This window comes from Schistocerca cancellata, chromosome 9 (assembly GCF_023864275.1).
Source record: "Schistocerca cancellata isolate TAMUIC-IGC-003103 chromosome 9, iqSchCanc2.1, whole genome shotgun sequence".
Lineage (NCBI taxonomy): Eukaryota > Metazoa > Arthropoda > Insecta > Orthoptera > Acrididae > Schistocerca > Schistocerca cancellata.
Window position 1 is genome coordinate 60,289,816 of NC_064634.1, and position 22,918 is coordinate 60,312,733.

A 22,918-nucleotide genomic window follows, 5' to 3' on the forward strand; every position below is an offset into this window, starting at 1 on the left:
AGCACTCGGAACGCCGCTAGTTCAATTATAACTACCCGGTATATCCGGCCGTTTGTTTTCCAATGCTGAGAGTAGTGCGTCATACACGGTCATTCATAGCTACCTCCAGGGCCTAAAAACTACATGACATTCAGAAAACAAAGACACATCAGTGGTTGCAGAATGTTTCCAATTTTGTGACTTGCATTATACGTGTTCCATATGGGCACTGTTTGTGATGCGACGCTGCGTACTTGCGATTGCCCAAGAAAGTCGTTCCATCACGCTCTGCAAATCTCTTCATTGGGTTGTCATCCTGCAAGTGTAAACTAATTTGGTGCCACAATACGAAGTGAAGGGTTAACAAACCTGAAGACAACACTGTTTGCATATACAATCCATAATTACAAGAATTCACCAAACCATTAGCTGTGGGGACACTGCAGATGCTCACTTGCCTGCTGTGATAACCTATCGTGGGACACATACGTCCCAGAGGTAGTAAAAGTGCAAAAGTACACACTCTTCGTTTTGGAGTGCTGGAGATCTGGAAACAGATGGCCCTGTTTCCCTCCAGCACTGACGTAAACCACGGCAATGAAATGGGTTTTCGCCTTCCAGCCGATTGTCTTACCTTTCCACCGAACGAGAAAGACGCATGGATATTGACAGTTTCGAAACTACACCATGTGACTGCCAGCCTAGCAAGCCGGCTATGTAAGGAACTACGAAGACGGCGACATAAACAATCGCAGACCAAGAGGAAGGTAAATCTCATTGCGCACACACATCCAAAAGACCTTTGTTAGCTACGCTTTGTTTTTTCTTCTGACTGGTTTGTAGTCATCCAGTGCGAATTTCTTTCTTCTTCCAAGCTCTTCATGTCAGAAAAGCACAAGCATTCCACGTCCCCAGTTAGTTGGTGGCTACATTCCAATCTTTATCTCCCCCCTCAGTTTTTACCGCTTAGAACTCCCTCTAGTACCATGGAAGTTATTCCCTAACATCTTAAGACATGTCCTATCGTCCTTTTCCTTCTTCTTGTCAGTATTTTCCAAATATTTATCTCTTCCCAAATCTACAGCTAACCCCCTCATTCCTTACTTTACTAGTCTATCCAATTTTTAACATCCTCTTACAGCATCACATCTCAAATTTCCTGTTCAAATTAAAACTTATGTTTACTATTACACCTCTCGTGGTCAGGAATTTCCTTTTTCTTTTGCTAGTATCCTTTCTGGATCCTCCTTGCATCATCCGTCATGTGTGATTTTGCTTCCGAGGCATCGGAAATCCATAGCTTCGTTTACTTCGTTATCCGCAGATTTGATGTTAAGTTTTCGCTGTTTTCATTTCTGCTACTCCTCATCACTTCTGGCTTTCTTCGATTTATTCTCAATCCATAATCTGTACTTATTAGACTACACATTTAACACGTCCTGTAATTCTTCCTCAATTTCGCTGAAAATAGTAGTGTCATCAGCAAATGCCGCCGCTGATATCCTCCTACCGAGAATTCTAATCGTTCTCTTGAATCTTTCATTTCCATCATTGCTTCTTCTATGTATAGATTGAAAATCAGGGGTGAAAAACTACATGTCTTTCTTACACCCTTTTTTATGCGGGCATTTCGTTCTTGACCTTCCACTCTTATTGTTCCCTCCTGGTTCTTTCACATATTGTATATTATCCGCCTTTCTCCGCTGCTTATTCCCATTTTTCTCAAAATTGCGAACATCTTGCACCACTTTATATTGTCCAACGCTTTTTCAAGTTGGACAGATGCTATGAAGGTATCTGGACTTTTCCTCGGTGTTGATTCCATTATCAATCGGAAGGTCAGAATTGCCTCTCTGTCGTCGTTACTGATTTTTCTTTTCCATTCTTCTGCACTAAGTCTCTCTCACCACCACTGCCACAGTTCTCGGCGTACGACATTGCACCACTACCCTGGAATCTGGTGAATTCGTCGTTCGCCCTGTAGTACTGCCGCAAAAGGTCGTCAGTAGTGCTCGAATACAAACTGGGAAACTTTTGCTAGGAATGATCGTGCTACTGAGACCTGTGTCGCGTGGAAAACTTTTAGCTTGCTCGCATTACTACCGAGAGTGACTACCCTGTTACAGGCGATAAAGATCTGGAACTTTGACTGTTAGTTCCTTCTGGTTCGTTTACTTCCCAATAGATTTTAATTTTTTGCCACATATAACGAAGCAGCTAAATAAACTACACTCCTGGAAATTGAAATAAGAACACCGTGAATTCATTGTCCCAGGAAGGGGAAACTTTATTGACACATTCCTGGGGTCAGATACATCACATGATCACACTGACAGAACCACAGGCACATAGACACAGGCAACAGAGCATGCACAATGTCGGCACTAGTACAGTCTATATTCACCTTTCGCAGCAATGCAGGCTGCTATTCTCCCATGGAGACGATCGTAGAGATGCTGGATGTAGTGCTGTGGAACGGCTTGCCATGCCATTTCCACCTGGCGCCTCAGTTGGACCAGCGTTCGTGCTGGACGTGCAGACCGCGTGAGACGACGCTTCATCCAGTCCCAAACATGCTCAATGGGGGACAGATCCGGAGATCTTGCTGGCCAGGGTAGTTGACTTACACCTTCTAGAGCACGTTGGGTGGCACGGGATACATGCGGATGTGCATTGTCCTGTTGGAACAACAAGTTCCCTTGCCGGTCTAGGAATGGTAGAACGATGGGTTCGATGACGGTTTGGATGTACCGTGCACTATTTAGTGTCCCCTCGACGATCACCAGTGGTGTACGGCCAGTGTAGGAGATCGCTCCCCACACCATGATGCCGGGTGTTGGCCCTGTGTGCCTCGGTCGTATGCAGTCCTGATTGTGGCGCTCACCTGCACGGCGCCAAACACGCATACGACCATCGTTGGCACCAAGGCAGAAGCGACTCTCATCGCTGAAGACGACACGTCTCCATTCGTCCCTCCATTCACGCCTGTCGCGACACCACTGGAGGCGGGCTGCACGATGTTGGGGCGTGAGCGGAAGACGGCCTAACGGTGTGCGGGACCGTAGCCCAGCTTCATGGAGACGGTTGCGAATGGTCCTTGCCGATACCCCAGGAGCAACAGTGTCCCCAATTTGCTGGGAAGTGGCGGTGCGGTCCCCTACGGCACTGCGTAGGATCCTACGGTCTTGGCGTGCATCCGTGCGTCGCTGCGGTCCGGTCCCAGGTCGACGGGCACGTGCACCTTCCGCCGACCACTGGCGACAACATCGATGTACTGTGGAGACCTCACGCCCCACGTGTTGAGCAATTCGGCGGTACGTCCACCCGGCCTCCTGCATGCCCACTATACGCCCTCGCTCAAAGTCCGTCAACTGCACACACGGTTCACGTCCACGCTGTCGCGGCATGCTACCAGTGTTAAAGACTGCGATGGAGCTCCGTATGCCACGGCAAACTGGCTGACACTGACGGCGGCGGTGCACAAATGCTGCGCAGCTAGCGCCATTCGACGGCCAACACCGCGGTTCCTGGTGTGTCCGCTGTGCCGTGCGTGTGATCATTGCTTGTACAGCCCTCTCGCAGTGTCCGGAGCAAGTATGGTGGGTCTGACACACCGGTGTCAATGTGTTCTTTTTTCCATTTCCAGGAGTGTATATTAATATTTCCTTGCCAGGAACTAATGTTTATTGGTGTAGGCTACAACAGATTTTACGGAATCAGTGCAAGTAAGTGTTTCGGAGAGGAGATGTCACGGAATGGAGCTATTGTGTTTCGATGTGACCATGAGTACACCGTGAATGGAATGGAGAGATTTCTTGAGGGATCAGTACGGATTGTACAACGTGTCTACAGCGAATCGTTTACCAGTCGCGGCCATGTAAGGAAAGTGCTTGCAAATAACCCTAACTCGAAAGCACCAGAGAGGAGTGTCACATCCTGTCACTGACTATCTGTTTCTAATCAGACTGAAACTGCTGTTGCCAATGAATGCAGGTCACCAGTTTCCGAGCGGGTTACCAAGGGAGGAGCCTGCGATGAGGCATGAGCACTTGGATTCGCGTGCTGCGCCAGTGGCCACTGCTGAAAGGGACGAGCGTAGAAAAGTTGTGGAATGATTTCAAAGAGACAGTATCGACAGTAATTCAGAGGTATGTACCAAATAAATTAATAAGTGATGGTACTGATTCCCCGTGGTTCACAAAACGGGTCAGATCGCCGTTGTAGAAGCAACGAAAAAAGCATACCAAATAAAAGAACTCAAAATTCCCAAGACTGGAAAATTTTTGCAGAAGTTCGAACTATAGCGCGTACTTCAATGCGAGATACTTTTAATAATTTCCAGAACGTAATTCTGTCTCGAAATCTGGCAGAAAACCCAAAGAGATACTGATCATATACAAAGCACACCAGTGGCAAGACCCAATCAATACCTTCATTGCGCGATAACAACGGAGAAGTCACTGATGACAGTGCCACAACAGCAGAGTTGTTAAACACTGTTTTCCGAAACTCTTAACCAAAGAAGACGAAGTAAATATTCCTGAATTCCAATCAAGAACAACTGCCAAGATGAGAAACATAGAAGTGGATATCCTATGTGAAACAAAGCAGCTTAAATCACTTAATAGAGGCAAGGCTTCCGGTCCAGGTTATATACCAGTCAGGTTCCTTTCAGAGTATGCTGATACAATAGCTCCATATTTAGGAGTTATATATAACCGCTCGCTCACAGAAATTTCCGTACCTAAGCACTGAAAAATTTCTCGAGTCACACCAATACCCAAGAAGGTAAATAGGAATAATCCGCTGAATGACAGGCCCATATCACTAATGTCGATCTGCTGTAGGGTTCTGGAACATATGCTATGTCCGAACGTTATGAATCACCTCGAAGAAAACGATTTATTGACACATAGCACGAGTTCAGAAAATATCGTTCTTGTAAAACACAACTAGCTCTTTATAGTCATGAAGTAATGAGTGCTTTCAACAGGGGATGTCAAATTGATTTCATATTTTTAGATTTCCAGAAGGATTTCGACACCATTCCTCACAAGCGTCTCCTAACCAAACTGCATGCCTATGGAATATCGTGTCAGTTGCGCCACTGTATTCGTGATTTCACGTCAGAAAGGTCACAGTTCGTAGTAATAGACGGAAAGTCATCGAGTAAAACAGAAGTAATATCCGGCCTTCCCCAAGGAAGTCTTACAGGCCCTCTATTCTTCCTGATCTATAGTAACGACATAGGGGACAATCTGAGTAGTTGTCTTAGACTGTTTGCAGATGATGCTGTCTTTTACCGTCTTGTAAAGTCATCGGATGACCAAAACGAATTGCAAAATGATTTAGATAAAATATCTGTATGGTGCGAGAAGTGGAAATTGACCCTGAATAAAGAAAAGTGTGAAGTTATTCACATGAGTACTAAAAGAAATCCGTTAAATTTCGATAACGCGATAAGTCACACAAATCTGAGGGCTGTAAGCACATCTAAATACTTAGGGATAACAATTACAAATAATCTAAACTCGAACGATCACATAGGTAATGCTGCGGGTAGAGCAAAGCAAAGACTGCGATTCATTGGCAGAACACTTAGAAGGTGCAACAAGTCTACTGAAGAGACTGCTTACACCACGCTTGTCCGCCCTATTCTGGAGTATTGCTGTTCGGTGTGGGATCCGCATCAGATGGGACTGGCGGATGACATCGAAAAAGTACGAAGAAGGGCAACTCGTTTTGTATTATCGCGAAATAGGGGAGATAGTGTCACAGACATGATACGTGAATTGGAGTGGGAATCATTAAAACAAAGGTGTTTTTCGTTGGGACGGCATCTTCTCACGAAATTTCAATCAACAATTGTTTCCTCCGATTGCGAAAACTTTCTGTTGGCACCCACGTACATAGGGAGAAATGATCATCACGATAAAATAAGAGAAACCAGGGCTCGCACAGAAAAATGTAAATGCTCGTTTTTTCCGCACACCGTTCGACAGTGGAGGTAGAGAAGCAGCTTGAAGATGGTTCATTGAACCCTCTGCCAGGCACTTTAATGTGAATAGCAGAGTAATCACGTAGATGTAGATCTAGATGTAGGTGTAGATACACAGAACTGCATTTCTTCAGTGGGCCAAACAATTCCGAAATTGGGCAATAACTGACTGGAGACACGTTGTGTGGAAATATTTCGTCTTTTCAAATGATGCAAAGGGTTGACTACACTGACAGACAGCATCGTGTGGAAGATGTAGTTATCACCGGATACGATTCTGTGATGTTTTTGACGTATTAGTCGTACCATGGCTTGGGTCCAATCATTCTGGATACAGTGACCATGATCCAGGATTTTTGTCCTCGATAACCAAGTACTGCTCTTTCCGCTATGTCTTTATGATGAGATGGATATGGGCACACAGGACTGCACGAATACATTCTTGGTTCGATGAACTAATCGTATCTCTAGAGGCCCGCTACATCACCCGATCATAATACCACGGAAAATGTCTGGGACTATTTGGAACAGAAGATGAAACGTAACACCCCATGCAATTCGTTAGCTCTACGAGAGCTAATTATCGATGACTGTCTCCATATGCACGCCACATATCTGACTAAATTTGTGGACCCGCCTCGTCGCTAAACTGAGGCCATCATCAAGGTTAGGGGAGTCGGGATATCTCTTGAGTGTGACTAATTTGTTGTTTTTGAAGAGTGCTGTAAAGAGGATCTCCAAAACTTTGTGAACTGATGTAAGAGAGAGTCTGAAGGACGTAATCTTGCCACCTAAAGTAAATACATAAATTAATGAAACTTTCACTAAGCGTGCACCAAACAGCATGATCCGCTGTCTTCTGTAGACCCTCAGGAGTACCAGAGCCCTCGCCAGCCGCCATTGCTTATTATGTCTTTACAGAGTGTGAAGTGGAGGGACGGTGGCCCAAAAACCGCGAACGGGATGCCGGTCATTTCCCAAATCGGAAGGACGTTATGGAAGCAGGATGCCGTTGTGCTGGACCCGCATCAGTTTACCGGACAAAATTTTGAATAGTGTTCGGTGGCAGATTTCCACGACTTTACTCGTTGGCTTGTTTGACAAACCTCAAACGTCAGAAAAAGCGCGAGATGTCCCTTGTTCCCGTCCATATCTGGCTACAAGCATCATTTGAGCAAGATTCAATGGAAAGTTCGCAAGACTCCACATAGAGAAGTAAGAAAATTGCCTGTACCACCATTGGTACATGTGCACATCCAGTTCCCCAAACACCCACACGGTGCAGAGCTTGTTCATTAAGAGGATTACAATAAAGGGAAATACAGGTTGCTGTTGTGAAATACACAAAATAATCTTAGATATAAGTTCGTATAGAACACACAGTGTAAGTGTGTATGTCCGTGATCTCCTCCAAAACCCCCGGATCGATTTGGCGCAGTAACAGCAGGCCTCACTTGTATCAGCACTGAGGGTTTTATAATATTCTGGCTCCAATGGGATCGGAGATACAGACAAAAAGTGCTTCTACCAGCAACTGGCTGAGCACAGCCGGTGATGGGATGGACAGGGGAAGGGATGGACAGACGAGGGACAGGAGAAAATGGACAGAGGGGAAGAGTGGGTCATACGTGAAGCAGGTGAAAGATAAGTGGTAGCGGCCAAGTGAAAAGGAAGGGGGAAGGCGGAGATGGAAAGAGAGAGGAGGGTAAGGATACGGACAGAGAGAAGGGTTGGAGCTAATGGGCGAAGAGAGAGGGAGGAGGTGATGACGAAAATGAGAAAGTGGCGACGAGGGGATAGGAAAAGATGGGAGGATGGGTGCGCAGAAAGAGAAAGGAAGAGGTGCTCACAGATTGGGGAGGGAAAAGGTGTGTCGAATATAGAAGTTGACAGTTATTGAACTATATGAAAAAACGTAAATTAGTTACAAACTATGGCGTGCATACACACTTTATTCAACATGTAAACGTCACTACGGATATTCGGAATTAGGTTATGACATGTTCGATATGACTACCATCACTGGCGATGTTGTAGCGCAGACGAATAGCGAAATTCTGCGTGCCTCGCTGAAGTGTCGGAACATCGATTCTGTCGATGACCTCCTGAATGGATGTTTTCAGCTCAGAAATGGTTTGTGTTACTGCTGTACACCTTGTCTTTAGTACAGCCCCACAAACAGAGGTCGCGTGTGTTCAGATCCGCAGAATTTGGCGGCCAATCGAGGCCCAGGCCACCGGCCTCTGGGCACCCCAGAGCCAGAATACGGCCGCCAAAGTGCTCCTCTAGGATATCAAACGCTCTCCTGCTTCGCTGGGGTCGAGCTACGTGTTCCATGAACCACACATCTTGTCGAAATCAGGGTCACTTTGGATAATGGGGATGAAATTATCTTCCAAAACCTTCACATACCGTTCGGTAGTTACCGTGCCATCGAGGAATATCGCAGCGATAATATTCTGTGATTGGACATTGCACACCACACAGTCACCCGTTGACGGTGAAGAGAGTTCTCGATCGCAAAATTCGGATTCTCAGTACCCCAAACGCGCCAGTTTTTCATATTGACGAACCCATCCAATTGAAAATGTGCTTCGTCTCTGAAGCAAACCATACTAATTCCCATCATGGCCCGCGGTCAACAGTGAGAGAGCAGAATGGGGTGGTCCGCGAAACTCACGGACTTTGAACGTGGTCAGGCGATTGGGTGTCACTTGTGTCATAGTCTGTACGCGAGATTTCCACGTTCCTAAACATCCCTAGGTCCACTGTTTCCGATGTCATAGTGAAGTGGAAACGTGAAGGAATACGAACAGCACAAAAGCGTATAGGCCGACCTCGTATGATGACTGACAGACCACCGACAGTTGAAGAGGTCGTAACGTGTAATAGGCAGACATCTATCCAGACTATCACACAGGATTTGCAAACTGCACCAGGATCCACTGCATGTACTATGACAGTTAGGCGGGAGGTGAGAAAACTTGGATTTCATGGCCGAGCGGCTGCTGATAAGCCTCACATCACGCCGGTAAATGCGAAACTACGCCTCGCTTGGTGTAAGGAGCGTAAAAATTGGACGATTGAACAGTGGGAAATCGTTGTATGGAGTGACGAATCACGGTACACAATGTGGCGATGCGATGGCAGTGCGTGGGTATGGCGAATACCCGGTGAACGTCATCTGCCTGCGTGTTTAGTGCCAACAGGAAAATTCGGAGGCGGTGGTGTTATGGTGTGGTCGTGTTTTTCATGGAGGGAGTTTGCACCCCTTGTTGTTTCGCGTGGCACAGTCAGAGCACAGGCCTACATTGATGTTTTAAGCACCTTCTTGCTTCCCACTGTAGAAGAGCTATTCGGGTATGGTTGTTGCATCTTTCAACATGATCGAGCATCTGTTCATAATACACGGCCTGTGGCGGAGTGTTTACACGACAATAAGATCCCTGTAATGGACTGGCGTGCACAGAGTCCTGATCTGAATCCTACAGAACACCATTGAGATGTTTCGGCTTTCGTCCCAGGTCCCACCGACCGACATCGATACCTCTCCTCAGTGCAACACTCAGTGAAGAATGCGCTGCCATTCTCCAAGAAACCATCCAACACCTGATTGAACGTATGCCTGCGAGAGTGGAAGGTGTCATCAAGGCTAAGGGTGGGCCAACACCGTACTGAATTCCAGAATTACCGATGGAGGGTGCAACGAACATTAAGTCATTTTCAGCCAGGTGTCCGGATACTTTTGATCACATGGTCTATAACCTATTTATTTCATATAGTTCAATAATTGTCACCTTGTCTCCGTCGAACGTATACACTGACGAAGCCGCGTGGTAAAGGGCAATAATCAATAAAAATGTGTCTCTACACAATCCTTTTCCCAACATACAAATATACACTGCTGGCCATTAAAATTGCTACACCAAGAAGAAATACAGATGGTAAACGGGTATTCATTGGACAAATATATTATACTAGAACTGACATGTGATTACATTTTCACGCAATTTGGGTGCATAGATCCTAAGAAATGAGTACCCGGAACAACCACCTCTGGCCATAATGACGGCCTTGATACGTCTGGGCATTGAGTCAGAGCTTGGATGGAATATACAGGTACAGCTGCCCATGTAGCTTCAACACGATACCATGGTTCATCAAGAGTAGTGACTGACGTATTGTGACGAGCCAGTTGCTCGGCCACCATTGACCACACGTTTTCAATTGGTGAGAGATCTGGAGAATGTGCTGGGCAGGGCAGCAGTAGAACATTTTCTGTATCCAGAAAGGCCCGTACAGGACCCGCAACATGCGGCCGTGCATTATGCTGCTGAAATGTGGGGTTTGTCAGGGATCGAATGAAGGGTAGAGCCACGGGTCTTAACACATCTGAAATGCAACGTCCACTGTTCAAAGAGCCGTCAATGCAAAGAAGAGATGACCGAGACGTGTAACCAATGGAACCCCATACCATCACGCCGGGTGATACGCCAGTATGGCTATGATGAATACACGCTTGCAATGTGCGTTCACCATGATGTCGCCAAACACGGATGCTGTAAACAGAACCTGGATTCATCCGAAAAAATGACGTTTTGCCATTCGTGCACCCAGGTTCGTCGTCGAGTACACCAACGCAGGCGCTCCTGTCTGTGATGCAGTGTCAAGGGTAACTGCAGCCATGGTCTCCGAGCTGATAGTCCATGCTGCTGCAAACGTCGTCGAACTGTTCGTGCAGATGGTTGTTGTCTTGCAAACGTCCCAGTCTGTTGACTCAGGGATCGAGACGTGGCTGCACGATCTGTTACAGCCATGCGGATCAGATTCCTCTCATCTCGACTGCTAGTCATACGAGGCCGTTAGGATCCAACACGGCGTTCCGTATTACCCTCCTGAACCCACCGATTCCATATTCTGGATCTCCACCAACGCGAGCAGCAATGTCGCGATACGATACACCACAATCGCGCTACAATCCGACCTTTATCAGAGTCGGAAACGTGATGGTACGCATTTCTCCTCCTTACACGAGGCATCACAACAACGTCTCACCAGACAACGCCGGTCAGCTGCTGTCTGTGTTTGAGAAATCGGTTGGAAACTTTCCTCACGTCAGCACCGCCACCGGCGCTAATCTTGTGTGAATGCTCTGAGAAGCTAATGATTTGCATATCACAGCATCTTCTTCCTGTCGGTTAAATTTCGCGTCTGTAGCACTTCATTTTCGTGATATACCAATTTTATTGGCCAGTAGTGTAATAAAGAGAGGCTAGACTAATTCAGAGTAAGCTAGATATCAGAAATGACATTTACACGAAAGGAGGCTGAAACGGATACCATTCAAGGATAATTAGTACTGAAAATTTATTGCAAGCTTGATTGCTTTACATTTAAAGAAAACTCCTGATCAGGATAGAGAAGAAAGAGATGTTGCTTAGTATAGAGGGAACTCGACTGTCTCTGAAAGCCAACCGCTGCTCTCGTACGTCAAACATGCGTGTTCGAGTGCTGGTCCAGTACAGGGCTATGCTTCTGGCTGAGGTTGTGCCACGTGTGGCAGGCGGTGGTGCACGTGTCGACGGCGTACTCGCAGTGCCGCGAGCGGCTGGTGGAGGAGCGCGTCTACGAGGCGCCGCTAGCGCCGTCGCAACTGCTCCACGTGGCGGACATGGCCGACGGCGACGGAAAGGCGCCCGACAACAAGTGCGACGCCGACATCTCAGGAGACGCGTGAGTACTGCCTGACACTCCACAGCCCGCGGCTCTAAGACTTGAGCGAGTTTCTTTATTTGTCCATATACGAGGGTCACTCCAAAAGAAATGCACACTATTTTTGTAATAATACAGTTATCATTCTGCATGTGTGAAAGTTTTACAGTGTGTAGATACATCCTTCCCGCTCGTTTTCAAACTTAGTTCAAACTATTCCCGTGAGTGGCGCCGTCACAGCATGTCTTCAAGATGTCTGCTACACTTGACGTTCGTCAGAAGCAACGTGCTGTCATAGAATTCCTGTGCTGTGAAAACGAGACAGTGGGAAACATCCACAATAGGTTGAAAAAGGCGTATGGAGATGCTGCTGTCGACCGCAGTACAGTTAGTCGGTGGGCAAGCAGGATACGTGATGAAAGCGGGTACGGTAATATTGAGGATTGTCCTCGCAGCGGCAGGACTCGTACTGCACACACTCCAGACAATGTGCACAGAGTTAACGAATTGGTGACTGCTGGGAGACGCATCACAGTGAACGAATTGTCACGCTACATTGGGATAGGGGAAGGAAGTGTTTGCAGAATACTGAAAGTGTTGGCGTTAAAAAAGGTTTGTGCCAGGTGAGTTCCCAACATGTTGACAGTGGCTCACAAAGAAACAAGAAAAACGGTATGCAGCGAACTTTTGGAACAGTATGAGAATGGTGGAGATGAATTTCTTGGAAGAATTGTGATAAGAGATGAAACATGACTCCATCATTTTTCACCAGAGACGCAGAGGCAATCAGTGGAGTGTATAACGATATGTTTACGTAATGTGTATACATAAACATACAGTTATAAATGTGCCCGTTCTTAGTCGCTAATTATAACAAAATGTTTACTTTTGTGCTGTAACATGTAGCTATAATCAGCGGTAGAAATATATTTGCGAACGCCGACCGTGTGCGGCTGTCTCTTGTTGGATCGTCTGATCAGTCGGAAGTTGCATTGCAGAGGAGAGTAAATGCCTATTCAAAATATAATTATTTTTGGATAGCTCAACATGAATTTCCTAAGGGACCGTAGTTTATCATGCATTTACCAGCAGAATATGGCGCGGAGAAAATATTTCGCTGCATGCAACTTCCGTCCGATCTCGACGCAAGAATTCGTGACTATGAACTGTTTATTTGGCAGAAACATAAAGAAAATTAAATAACTTCATGAAGGAGTGAGACATAGATTGTATACTAAATAAATAGTCCATACACCAGTTCCATTTAACTCTGAATTTATGGCAATTAATAGATGAACTTACACTGCAATGAAATATGCCGTTTTGACTGGCACTTCTCTTCTCGTAATGAAAATAATTCCTTTGACGTTTTCACATACACGTCGTACAATAAATCTGCTGCTATGCAGTATTGCACTTTTAGTATCGCACTTTTACTTTACACTAAATTAATATTATTTTTAACAATAATAATACGGTGGCAAGACATGCGCGTCCGACACAAGTTACAAGAGACAAGAGAAGAATGAGTAACTGTTCATCGAGAATATCTCGTACATCAAAAGAATGTGTAAAAGTGTTCGTCTTCTGTCCGTTTTTCGTGACGTGGTTTTCAAAGTCAGTAACTCAGTGCATCTCTGACGGTGCTTCGACAATAAACACGTTACGTCACTGGTCGTTCACCTTTTACATTCTCACAACATTATTTGCTAACTGTAGCTGTTGCCGAGCGACTGCTCGATTAGTGAATGATTTAAAATGATAAGGCAATCACATAATGTTACAAGTGGAATCATGCAAAACCACCTAAGAAAAAAAAATTCAAAACCACACCTTCTGCTGGAAAAGTTATGGCTACGATGTCTTTCGATTCCGAAGGACTCTTGCCTGTGGACATCATACCAAGTGGAACCACCATAAATTCTGATGCATATGTGACGACACTGAAGAAACTTCAAGCTCGACTGAGTCGTGTTCGACCACATCGGCAAAACCAGGATGTTTTGCTGTTGCACGACAGTGCACGGCCACATGTCAGTCAAAAAACCATGGAAGCGATCACAACACTGAAACACCCGCCTTACAGTCCTGACCTGGCTCCGTGTGACTATCATCTCTTTGGGAAACTGAAAGACACTCTTCGTGGAACATAGTTTGAAGATGATGACTCCATTGTGCAAGCTGCCAAACAGTGGCTCCAACAGGTTGGTCCAGAATTTTACCGTGCGGGTATACAGAAGCTGGTTCCAAGATAGCGTAAGGCAGTTGAGAGGGATTGAAATTATGTGGAGAAATGAAAATATTGTTCCTAAAGGATGTATCTACACAGTGTAAAATTTTCAAACGTGCGATATAAAAGATGGATTTAAAAAAAAAATGTGCATTTCTTTTGGATTGACCCTCGTAAATCCCAGCACATTGTACACAATAAATTGGACAGAAAAAAGTTTTTCAGCTCTTACTTTTACAACCATCAAACATATATTATTTAAATTTTTGTAATAAATTACATCCATTCAATGAATAACTAAAACCATTTTACGAACTTGCAGCTTACTGCATGTGAAAAATAATGTCCGTCTTGTGTGGTGTAACATACTGTTGTTAAGTCGGCAATATCCGCTTTGATCACTGCAGGGACAGTTTCCGCAGATGGGCTATCACCTGTATTTGTCACACTTCCAACGCAGTTGGTTGAAAATGGACACAAGTGCCCGAAACTAGTCACCATCAAGAAATAAAAAAACAGATACTTATCAGTGCAACTTATAACTGAGATAAAACCATGTATTTCAGTTAAAAACTTGACTACATACTCTATATTCACAACTTACTTTCACAATAAAGGGTACGAATAACGTCTCTTGTATAAAGGGTAGTGTGAGACGAAATAACAGCAGTTTTTCAGTAGGTACGCATCCACAGACATTTTAAAGTTTTATACTTCAGCAAGAAATTTTATGTGTCTTGATAATCTGTTGCACAGTTTTGTTTCTACATGATATAACCCTTTCAGCAGAATGTGTTGTTGTTGTGGTCTTCAGTCTTGAGACTGGTTTGATGCAGCTCTCCATGCTACTCTATCCTGTGCAAGCTCCTTCATCTCCCAGTACCTACTGCAGCCTACATCCTTCTGAATCTGCTTAGTATATTCATCTCTTGGTCTCCCTCTACGATTTTTACCCTCCACGCTGCCCTCCAATAATAAATTGGTGATCCCTTGATGCCTCAAACATGTCCTACCAACCGATCCCGTCTTCTAGTCAAGTTGTGCCACAAACTCCTCTTCTCCCCAATTCTGTTCAATACCTCCTCATTACTTGTGTTTATCGTCCGTGTTTCACTTCCATACATAGCTACACTCCATACAAATACTTTCAGAAACAACTTCCTGACACTTAAATCTATTCTTAATATTAACAAATTTCTCTTGGTGTTGCAATGAATAACATGTATGTCACTGTTCGACCTGGTACCGTAAACATGGACAATTTTGTTTTGAGCGAAATGGTTTCTTTTCTCAACGTACTCTATTTAAATTGTAACTAGGCTGTTTAGATTTTTATATGGGTAATGCCACGTAGCGCTCTGTATGAAAATCACTGGCTGTGCTGTGTGCAGTCTGTGGCTAGTTTGCATTGTTGCCTGCCATTGTTGTCATGGACTGCTGTAGCTGGATGTGAACAGCGCGTAGCGTTGCGCAGTTGGAGGTGAGCCGCCAGCAGTGGTGGATGTGGGGAGAGAGATGGCGGAGTTTTGAAAAATGTCATGAACTGCTGTATATATTATGAATATTGAGGTAAATACAGTGTTTGTTCTCTATTAATATCTTTCATTTGCTAACTATCCCTATCAGTAGTTAGTGCCTTCAGTAGTTTGAATCTTTTATTTAGCTGGCAGTAGTGGCGCTCTAAGGGGACGTTTCAAAATTCCATAATTACTTACAATATACACTGGCGGAAACAAATCGCAACACCTAAAAATAATTGATATAGAGTAATGAAATTTCTGGAATACATTTTCTACGTAACACACTTAAATGATTAACATTCCAGATCACAGGTTAATGTAAGTATGAGATAAGCCACTGCAAATGTGAAATGCTGCTACATTAATAACGGATCTAACCGCCAGAATGTTGAATGCGAGCATGTAGACGCGCATGCAAAGTGTCGTACAGGTGCCAGATGTCAGTTTGCAGGATGGACTTCCACGCCTGTTGCCCTTGATCGGCCAATACAGGGACTGTTAATGCTGAAGCTGTCGGCCGCTCATGTTCCATATGTGCTCGACTGGAGACAGAACTGGTGATCATGCAGGCCAAGACAAACTGTCCACACTGTGTAGCGTATATTGGATTACAAGAGTGAGCGTTACCCATTTGGAAAACACCCTCTGGAATACTGTTCACGAATGGCAGCACAACAGGTCGCATCACCAGACTGATGTACAGACTGATGCGTGGGATGACCACGAGAGTGCTCCTGTTGTCATAGGAAATCACACCCCAGACCATAACTCCAGCTGTAGGTCCAGTGTGTCTAGCAAGGACACGGGTTGGTTGCAGGCTCTTCTAACACACACACTGCCATCACTCGGACCGAGCCAGGAACAGCCTTCATCAGAAAACACAACAGAGCTCCACCCTGCCCTCCGACGAGTCACAGATGGCGGTGGTTTGGGGTCAGTGGAATGCACGCTACAGGGCATGTAGCTCGGAGCTGTCCTTGAAGTAACCGCTTTGTAACAGTTCGTTGTGTTACTGTGTGACCAACTGCTCCTCTAACTGCTGCTGGAGATGCAGTAGGATACTCCTGAGCCATACGATGAACACGATGGTCTTCCCTCTCGATAGTGTCGCATGGACGTCTGCAGCCCGGTCTTCTTCCGAGTGTACACTACTGGCCATTAAAAGTGCTACACCAAGAAGAAATGCAGATGATAAACGGGTATTCATTGGACAAATATATTATACTAGAACTGACATGTGATTACATTCTCACGCATTTTGGGTGCATAGATCCTGAGAAATCAGTACCCAGAACAACCACCCCTGGCCGTAATAACGGCCTTGATACGCCAGGGCATTGAGTCAAACAGAGCTTGGATGGCGTGTACAGGTACAGCTGCCCATACAGCTTCAACACGATACCACAGTTCATCAAGAGTAGTGACTGACGTACTGTGACGAGCCAGTTGCTCGGCCACCATTGACCAGACGTTTTCAATTGGTGAGAGATCTGGAGAATGTGCTGGCCAGGGCAGCAGTAGAACATTTTCTGTATCCAGAAAGGCCCGTACAGGACCTGCAACATGCGGTCGTGCATTATCCTGCTGAAATGTTGGGTTTCGCAGGGATCGAATCAACGGTAGAGCCACGGGTCGTAACACATCTGAAATGTAACGTCCACTGTTCGAAGTGCCATCAAAGGTGACCGAGACGTGTAACCAATGGCACCCCCTACCATCACGCCGGGTGATACGCCAGTATGGCGATGACGAATACACGCTTAAAATGTGCGTTCACCGCGATGTCACCAAATACGGACACGACCATCATGATTGCTGTAAACAGAACCTGGATTCATCCCGAAAAATGCCGTTTTGTCATTCGTGCACCCTGGTGCGTCGTTGAGTACACCACCGCAGGAGCTCCTATCTGTGATGCAGCGTCAAGGGTAGCCGCAACCATGGTCTCCGAACTGATAGTCCATGCTGCTGCACACGTTGTGGAACTGTTGGTGCAGATGGTTGTTGTCTTGCTAACGTCCCCATCTGCTGACTTAGGGATCGAAACGTGGCTGCCCGAACCGTTACAGCCGTGCGGATAAGATGCCTGTCATCTCGACTGCTAGTTATACGAGGCCGTTAGCTCCAGCACGGCGTACCGTATTACCCGCCTGAACCCACCGATTCCATATTCTGCTAACAGTCATTGTATCTCGACCCACGCGAGCAGCAATGTCGCGATACGATAAACCGCAATCGCGATAGACTACAATCCGACCTTTATCAAAATCGGAAACGTGATGATACGCATTTCTCCTCCTTACACGAGGCATCCCAACAACGTTTCACCAGAAAACGCCGGTCAACTGCTGTTTGTGTATGAGAAATCGGTTGGAAACTTTCCTCATGTCAGCACTTTGTAGCTGTCGCCACGGGAGCCAACCTTGTGTGAATGCTCTGAAAAGCTAATCATTTGCATGTCAGAGCATCTTCTTCCTGTCGGTTAAATTTCGCGTCTGTAGCACGTCATCGTCGTGGGGAAGCAATTTTAATGTTCAGTAGTATATATTCCCGTGAACACCCCTGCCAGCAGTTTTGTTGCGTTAAAAGCAGTCTTGTCTAACATCAACTCACCACATTCAGTCTCAAAGGCAACTAACGCTCAGGACAGTTACGACGTGTATTTAAAGCAAACCTGGTTTGCATCCTCATAGTGGCGGTACTCGCGCCGCTTTGATGTGACTGACGCAAAATTGGAATAGACATCATCTTTCATATTTACAAACACGCCTACCGACTTTCTTTTATATCGTACAACTGCTTGGTGTTAGGATTTTTTCCCGTCAGTGTGTAAACGCAGGGGAAGGGCAAGATTTTTAGATCTTTAAAGAAATATTTGCATGGTTTTCTGCTGCTTGCTTCTTTCATTATTGTTATAATTGCCTTTTGTTACCTGGAAACTGTTTTTGTCTCGTCTATATTTCCCTAGAAAATGACATCGTTCTTCTGTGTGTACACTAGCAAACTATACGGCCCTAACTATTTCTACTTCTGTGTTATTGAAAGAATTCTTGCCAAATAGTTCATATTTGCTAGTTTAGAATATAGGGATATGATATGAAGATTTAAGATTTTCCTGGATATGAATCTCAAGAAATTTAGTTTGAGCAACAGCACCAATGTTTTGGTTATTCATACATATTATTCGTTGTGCTGCATTTGCATTTTGGTCTGTGTAGAAATTCGTGATTTTTTTTTTTAGGAATTAACTATTAGCCTCTTCCTGGTAAATCATTTGGAACTTTCTTTCGTATCATCTTTTGCGGATGTAATAAGCCTTCTTCTTTACCTCCTTCAATCAATGGATTTGTTTCTCTGCAAACAGTACTGGTTATGAATGCCTAATGTGTAATGAACTCATTAATGTATACCAAGGAAGCAATGGACTTATAATTGAGCCCTGTGGAAACCTTGACTTAGTTCACATGGTTCTGAAAATTGTACCAGGAGTTCATTTCCTTCCGTGTACCTTATTAACCTTATTACTTATTTGGCTCATTCCTTACTTTACCGTTCAACTTTATCAGGAGCACAGAATGGTCAGTCACCTCGAAACTAGCTCTGAAATTTTTCTGTGGTTGTCGGCTGCGTTTAAGACATGGTTTATCAAGTTGAAAGTGTCTAATTCAGTTGACAGCTGTGTCTGAAACCGTGTTGACATCAAGAAATAATATTATACTTGCTGAATAATGTAATTACTTATGAAAGGAACGCTTTCTCAATATTTTTCGAAAACCCAGACAGTAGTGGCACAGGCCTACAGTTACACATACAATGCTGATCACGTTCTTTATGTAGGAGTACATAGATGTCTTCAGAAAAATAAGTGCTCCTTTTTACAGGAAGTTTTGACCTGGGAAATGAGTTATAATGCAATCTGATTATATTTACAATACTTATTGAAGAGTATATCAGTAATTAGTTCTTACTTTCAGCAACAGAAAAATTATGGGCATTACTGCTTTGCCTCTATTAGTTAATTATAACAAGAATGCAGCCTCACACCCTATTTTTAATGTTTATGTTGCTGACACTGTTGGGCATGGAACGCAACAAGTTAACTCAGGAACAAACTTAATCCTAAAAACATGCTTTTAAATATTATACTCTAAGTTGATGACCAAATAACTTGACAAAAGATGATGGATGATTTACAATTTTCTCTACACCACTTGGACTTAATAGGTAAACTCTGTAACTTGAACATATCAGTAAATAAATCAAAATAATGGCTTTTAAAAGTAAATATCCAGTATGTTCCAAAATAATGCTGAACCGAAAACCAGTTGAACTGGTATCTCTCTTTTAATTGTTGTGATGTGATGTAAGTTAAGAATATGATAATGACCTTCATAAAGTTAAACAACTTTCAAATGATATGTGGCATTATACATAAAACATTAACCAATAAAACCTTGACAGAAAGACAAAATTCTACAAAGTAATTGCAACACCTATACTCGCTTACGGAAGTGTGACCTACACAATAAACGAAGAAGACCAAAGAAGTATAACGTCAGCTGAAATGAAATTTTTAAGGAAAGTATGAGTATGTACTCTGAGAGAGCAAATAAAGACTTCTGAAATAAGGAAAGAATTAGATATATTTAGCATAAATGAAGAAATAAAATATGAGATAACAAAATAAAGGAAGCATATTCAAAGACTGGGAGCAAAAAAATAGTCAGAGATGCGACGCAGTATAGACCTAAGGGAAAGAGATATGCAGGAAGACAAAAGAAAAGGCGGTTTTTGTGAAGACGGGGTGAGTTATAAGCCTTTAAGTGAAGAAGACAAAGTTACTTCAAGCAGTTCCATAATCTGATTCAGAGAACCTAAGGCACCTTGTAGCTGAAGCTTGTGCAACAAGGATGCGTAGCTCCATCTGATAATCTAACCCCTTTCTGGTCAGCCGGCCACGGTGGCCGTGCGGTTCTAGGCGCTCTAGTCCGGAGCCGCACTGCTGCTACGGTCGCAGGTTCGAATCCTGCCTCGGGCTTGGGTGTGTGTGATGTCCTTAGGTTAGTTAGGTTTAAGTAGTTCTAAGTTCTACGGGACTGATGACCACAGCAGTTGAGTCCCATAGTGCTCAGAGTCATTTGAATTTTGAACCTTTCTGGTCAAAGCCTGAAACACAGAGTGTTCAAAAAAATGTGGAATACTTTTTTGAGACGTGGTATTACTCTTCGAAATAAGAAAAGTAAGTCCACTACACATGGATCCGGAAATGCATACTTTCTGAGATAAACACATGTTTTATAGGAAGTGTTCACCGTGGCGTCCATTCATGACAATGCACCCTCTGCCCTCCGACGTAAGAAATGAATCACCCTTTGAAGTATTACTCTACATTAGAGAGATTAGAGCGCGCACGGAGGCTTTCAGACAGTCGTTCTTCCCGCGAACCATACGCAACTGGAACAGGAAAGGGAGGTAATGACAGTGGCACGTAAAGTGCCCACCGCCACACACCGTTGGGTGGCTTGCGGAGTATAAATGTAGATGTAGATGTAGATACCTGGTTGTTGTTGCGTTGTTGACGCGAACCCGCCGTGTCCACACATGGGTGACTGGCGTGGCTTCCTTCAAGTGTCCCCATAACCAAAAGTCTAGTGGACTGAAGTCTGGGGAACGTCCCTGCCCCCCCCCCCCCCACCCCTCGAACAACCAACTGTCCTGAAATGTCTGCATCAGATGTTCGGGCACATTGTGTCGAAAGTGTGCAGGTGTACCATCATGTATAAGCTACATTTGTATTTCTTGGTGCAATTGGACAGTCTCCAGCAAGGTAGGCAATACATTGATGAGAAAGTCCAGATTATGCGTCCCAGTTACACTACTGGCCATTAAAATTGCTACACCACGAAAATGACGTGCTACAGACGCGAAATTTAACCGACAGGAAGAAGATGCTGTGATATGCAAAAGATGAGCATTCCACAGCGTTCACACAAGGTTGGCGCCGGTGGTGACACCTACAACATGCTGACATGAGGAAAGTTTCCAACCGATTTCTCATACACAAACAGCAGTTGACCGGCGTTGCCTGGTTAAACGTTGTTGTGATGCCTCGTGTAAGGAGGAGAAATGCGTACCATCACGTTTCCGACTTTGATAAAGGTCGGATTGTAGCCCATCGCGATTTCGGTTTATCGTATCGCGACATTGCTGCTCGTGTTGGTCGAGATCCAATGACTGTTAGCAGAATATGGAATCGTTGGGTTCAGGAGGGTAACACGGAAGGCCGTTCTGGATCCCAACGGCCTCGTATCACTAGCAGTCTAGATGATAGGCATCTTTCCCGCATGGCTGTAACGGATCGTGCAGCCACGTTTCCATCCCTGAGTCAATAGATGCAGACGTTTGCAAGACAACAACCATCTGCACGAATAGATCAACGACGTTTGCAGCAGCATGGACTATCAGCTCGGAGACCATGGCTGCGGTTACCCTTGACGCTACATCACAGACAGGAGCGCCTACAATGGTGTCCTCGACGACAAACCAGGGTGCACGAATGGCAAAACGTCATTTCTTCGGATGAATCCAGGTTCTGTTTACAGCATCCGTGTTTGGCGACATCGCGGTGAACGCACATTGGAAGCGTGTATTCGTCATCGCCATACTGGCGTATCACCCGGCGTGATGGTATGGGGTGCTATTGGTTACACGTCTCGGTCACCTCTTGTTCGCATTGACGGCACTTTGAACAGTGGATATTACATTTCAGATGTGTTACGTCCCGTGGCTCTACCCTTCATTCGATCCCTGCGAAACCCTACATTTCAGCAGGATAATGCACGACCGCAAGTTGAGGGTCCTGTACGGGCCTTTCTGGATACAGAAAATGTTCGACTGCTGCCCTGGCCAGCACATTCTCCAGATCTCTCACCAACTGAAAACGTGTGGTCAATGGTGGCCGAGCAACTGGCTCGTCACAATACGCCAGTCACTACTCTTGATGAACTGTAGTATCGTGTTGAAGCTGCATGGGCAGCTGTACCTGTACACGCCATCGATGCTCTTACTCAATGCCCAGGCGTATCATGGTCGTTATTAGGGCCAGAGGTAGTTGTTCTGGGTACTGATTTCTCAGGATCTATGCACCCAAATTGCGTGAAAATGTAATCACATGTCAGTTCTAGTATAATATATTTGTCCAATGAATACCCGTTTATCATCTGCATTGCTTCTTGGTGTAGCAATTTTAATGGCCAGTAATGTAATTTTTGTGGTAGCACGTATGGCCCTATTAATCTATCGGCAAGTACGTCTGCCCATACATTGACTGAGAATCGGTGTTGATGCCCTCTTTCCTGAATTGCTTGGGGATTTACGCCTGCCCATACATGCTGGTTATGGAAATTCGCAACACCATATCTTGCGAACCCGGGCACGTCGGTAAATGAAGTCTTGGACGTTAACAGTGGATCTGCGGTA

The 22,918-nt window shown here is 44.8% G+C and overlaps 1 protein-coding gene across 1 annotated transcript in view; it reads left to right on the top strand.

Annotated features, from left to right (window-relative positions):
* LOC126100814 (fatty acyl-CoA reductase wat-like) overlaps nucleotides 1–22,918 on the top strand; it is a 205,536-nt gene that overhangs the window by 120,034 nt on the left and 62,584 nt on the right. The window contains exon 4 of the mRNA XM_049911447.1: nucleotides 11,541–11,710. Within this exon, the coding sequence (XP_049767404.1) occupies nucleotides 11,541–11,710 (170 nt within the window). The remainder of the gene's footprint in view (nucleotides 1–11,540; nucleotides 11,711–22,918) is intronic.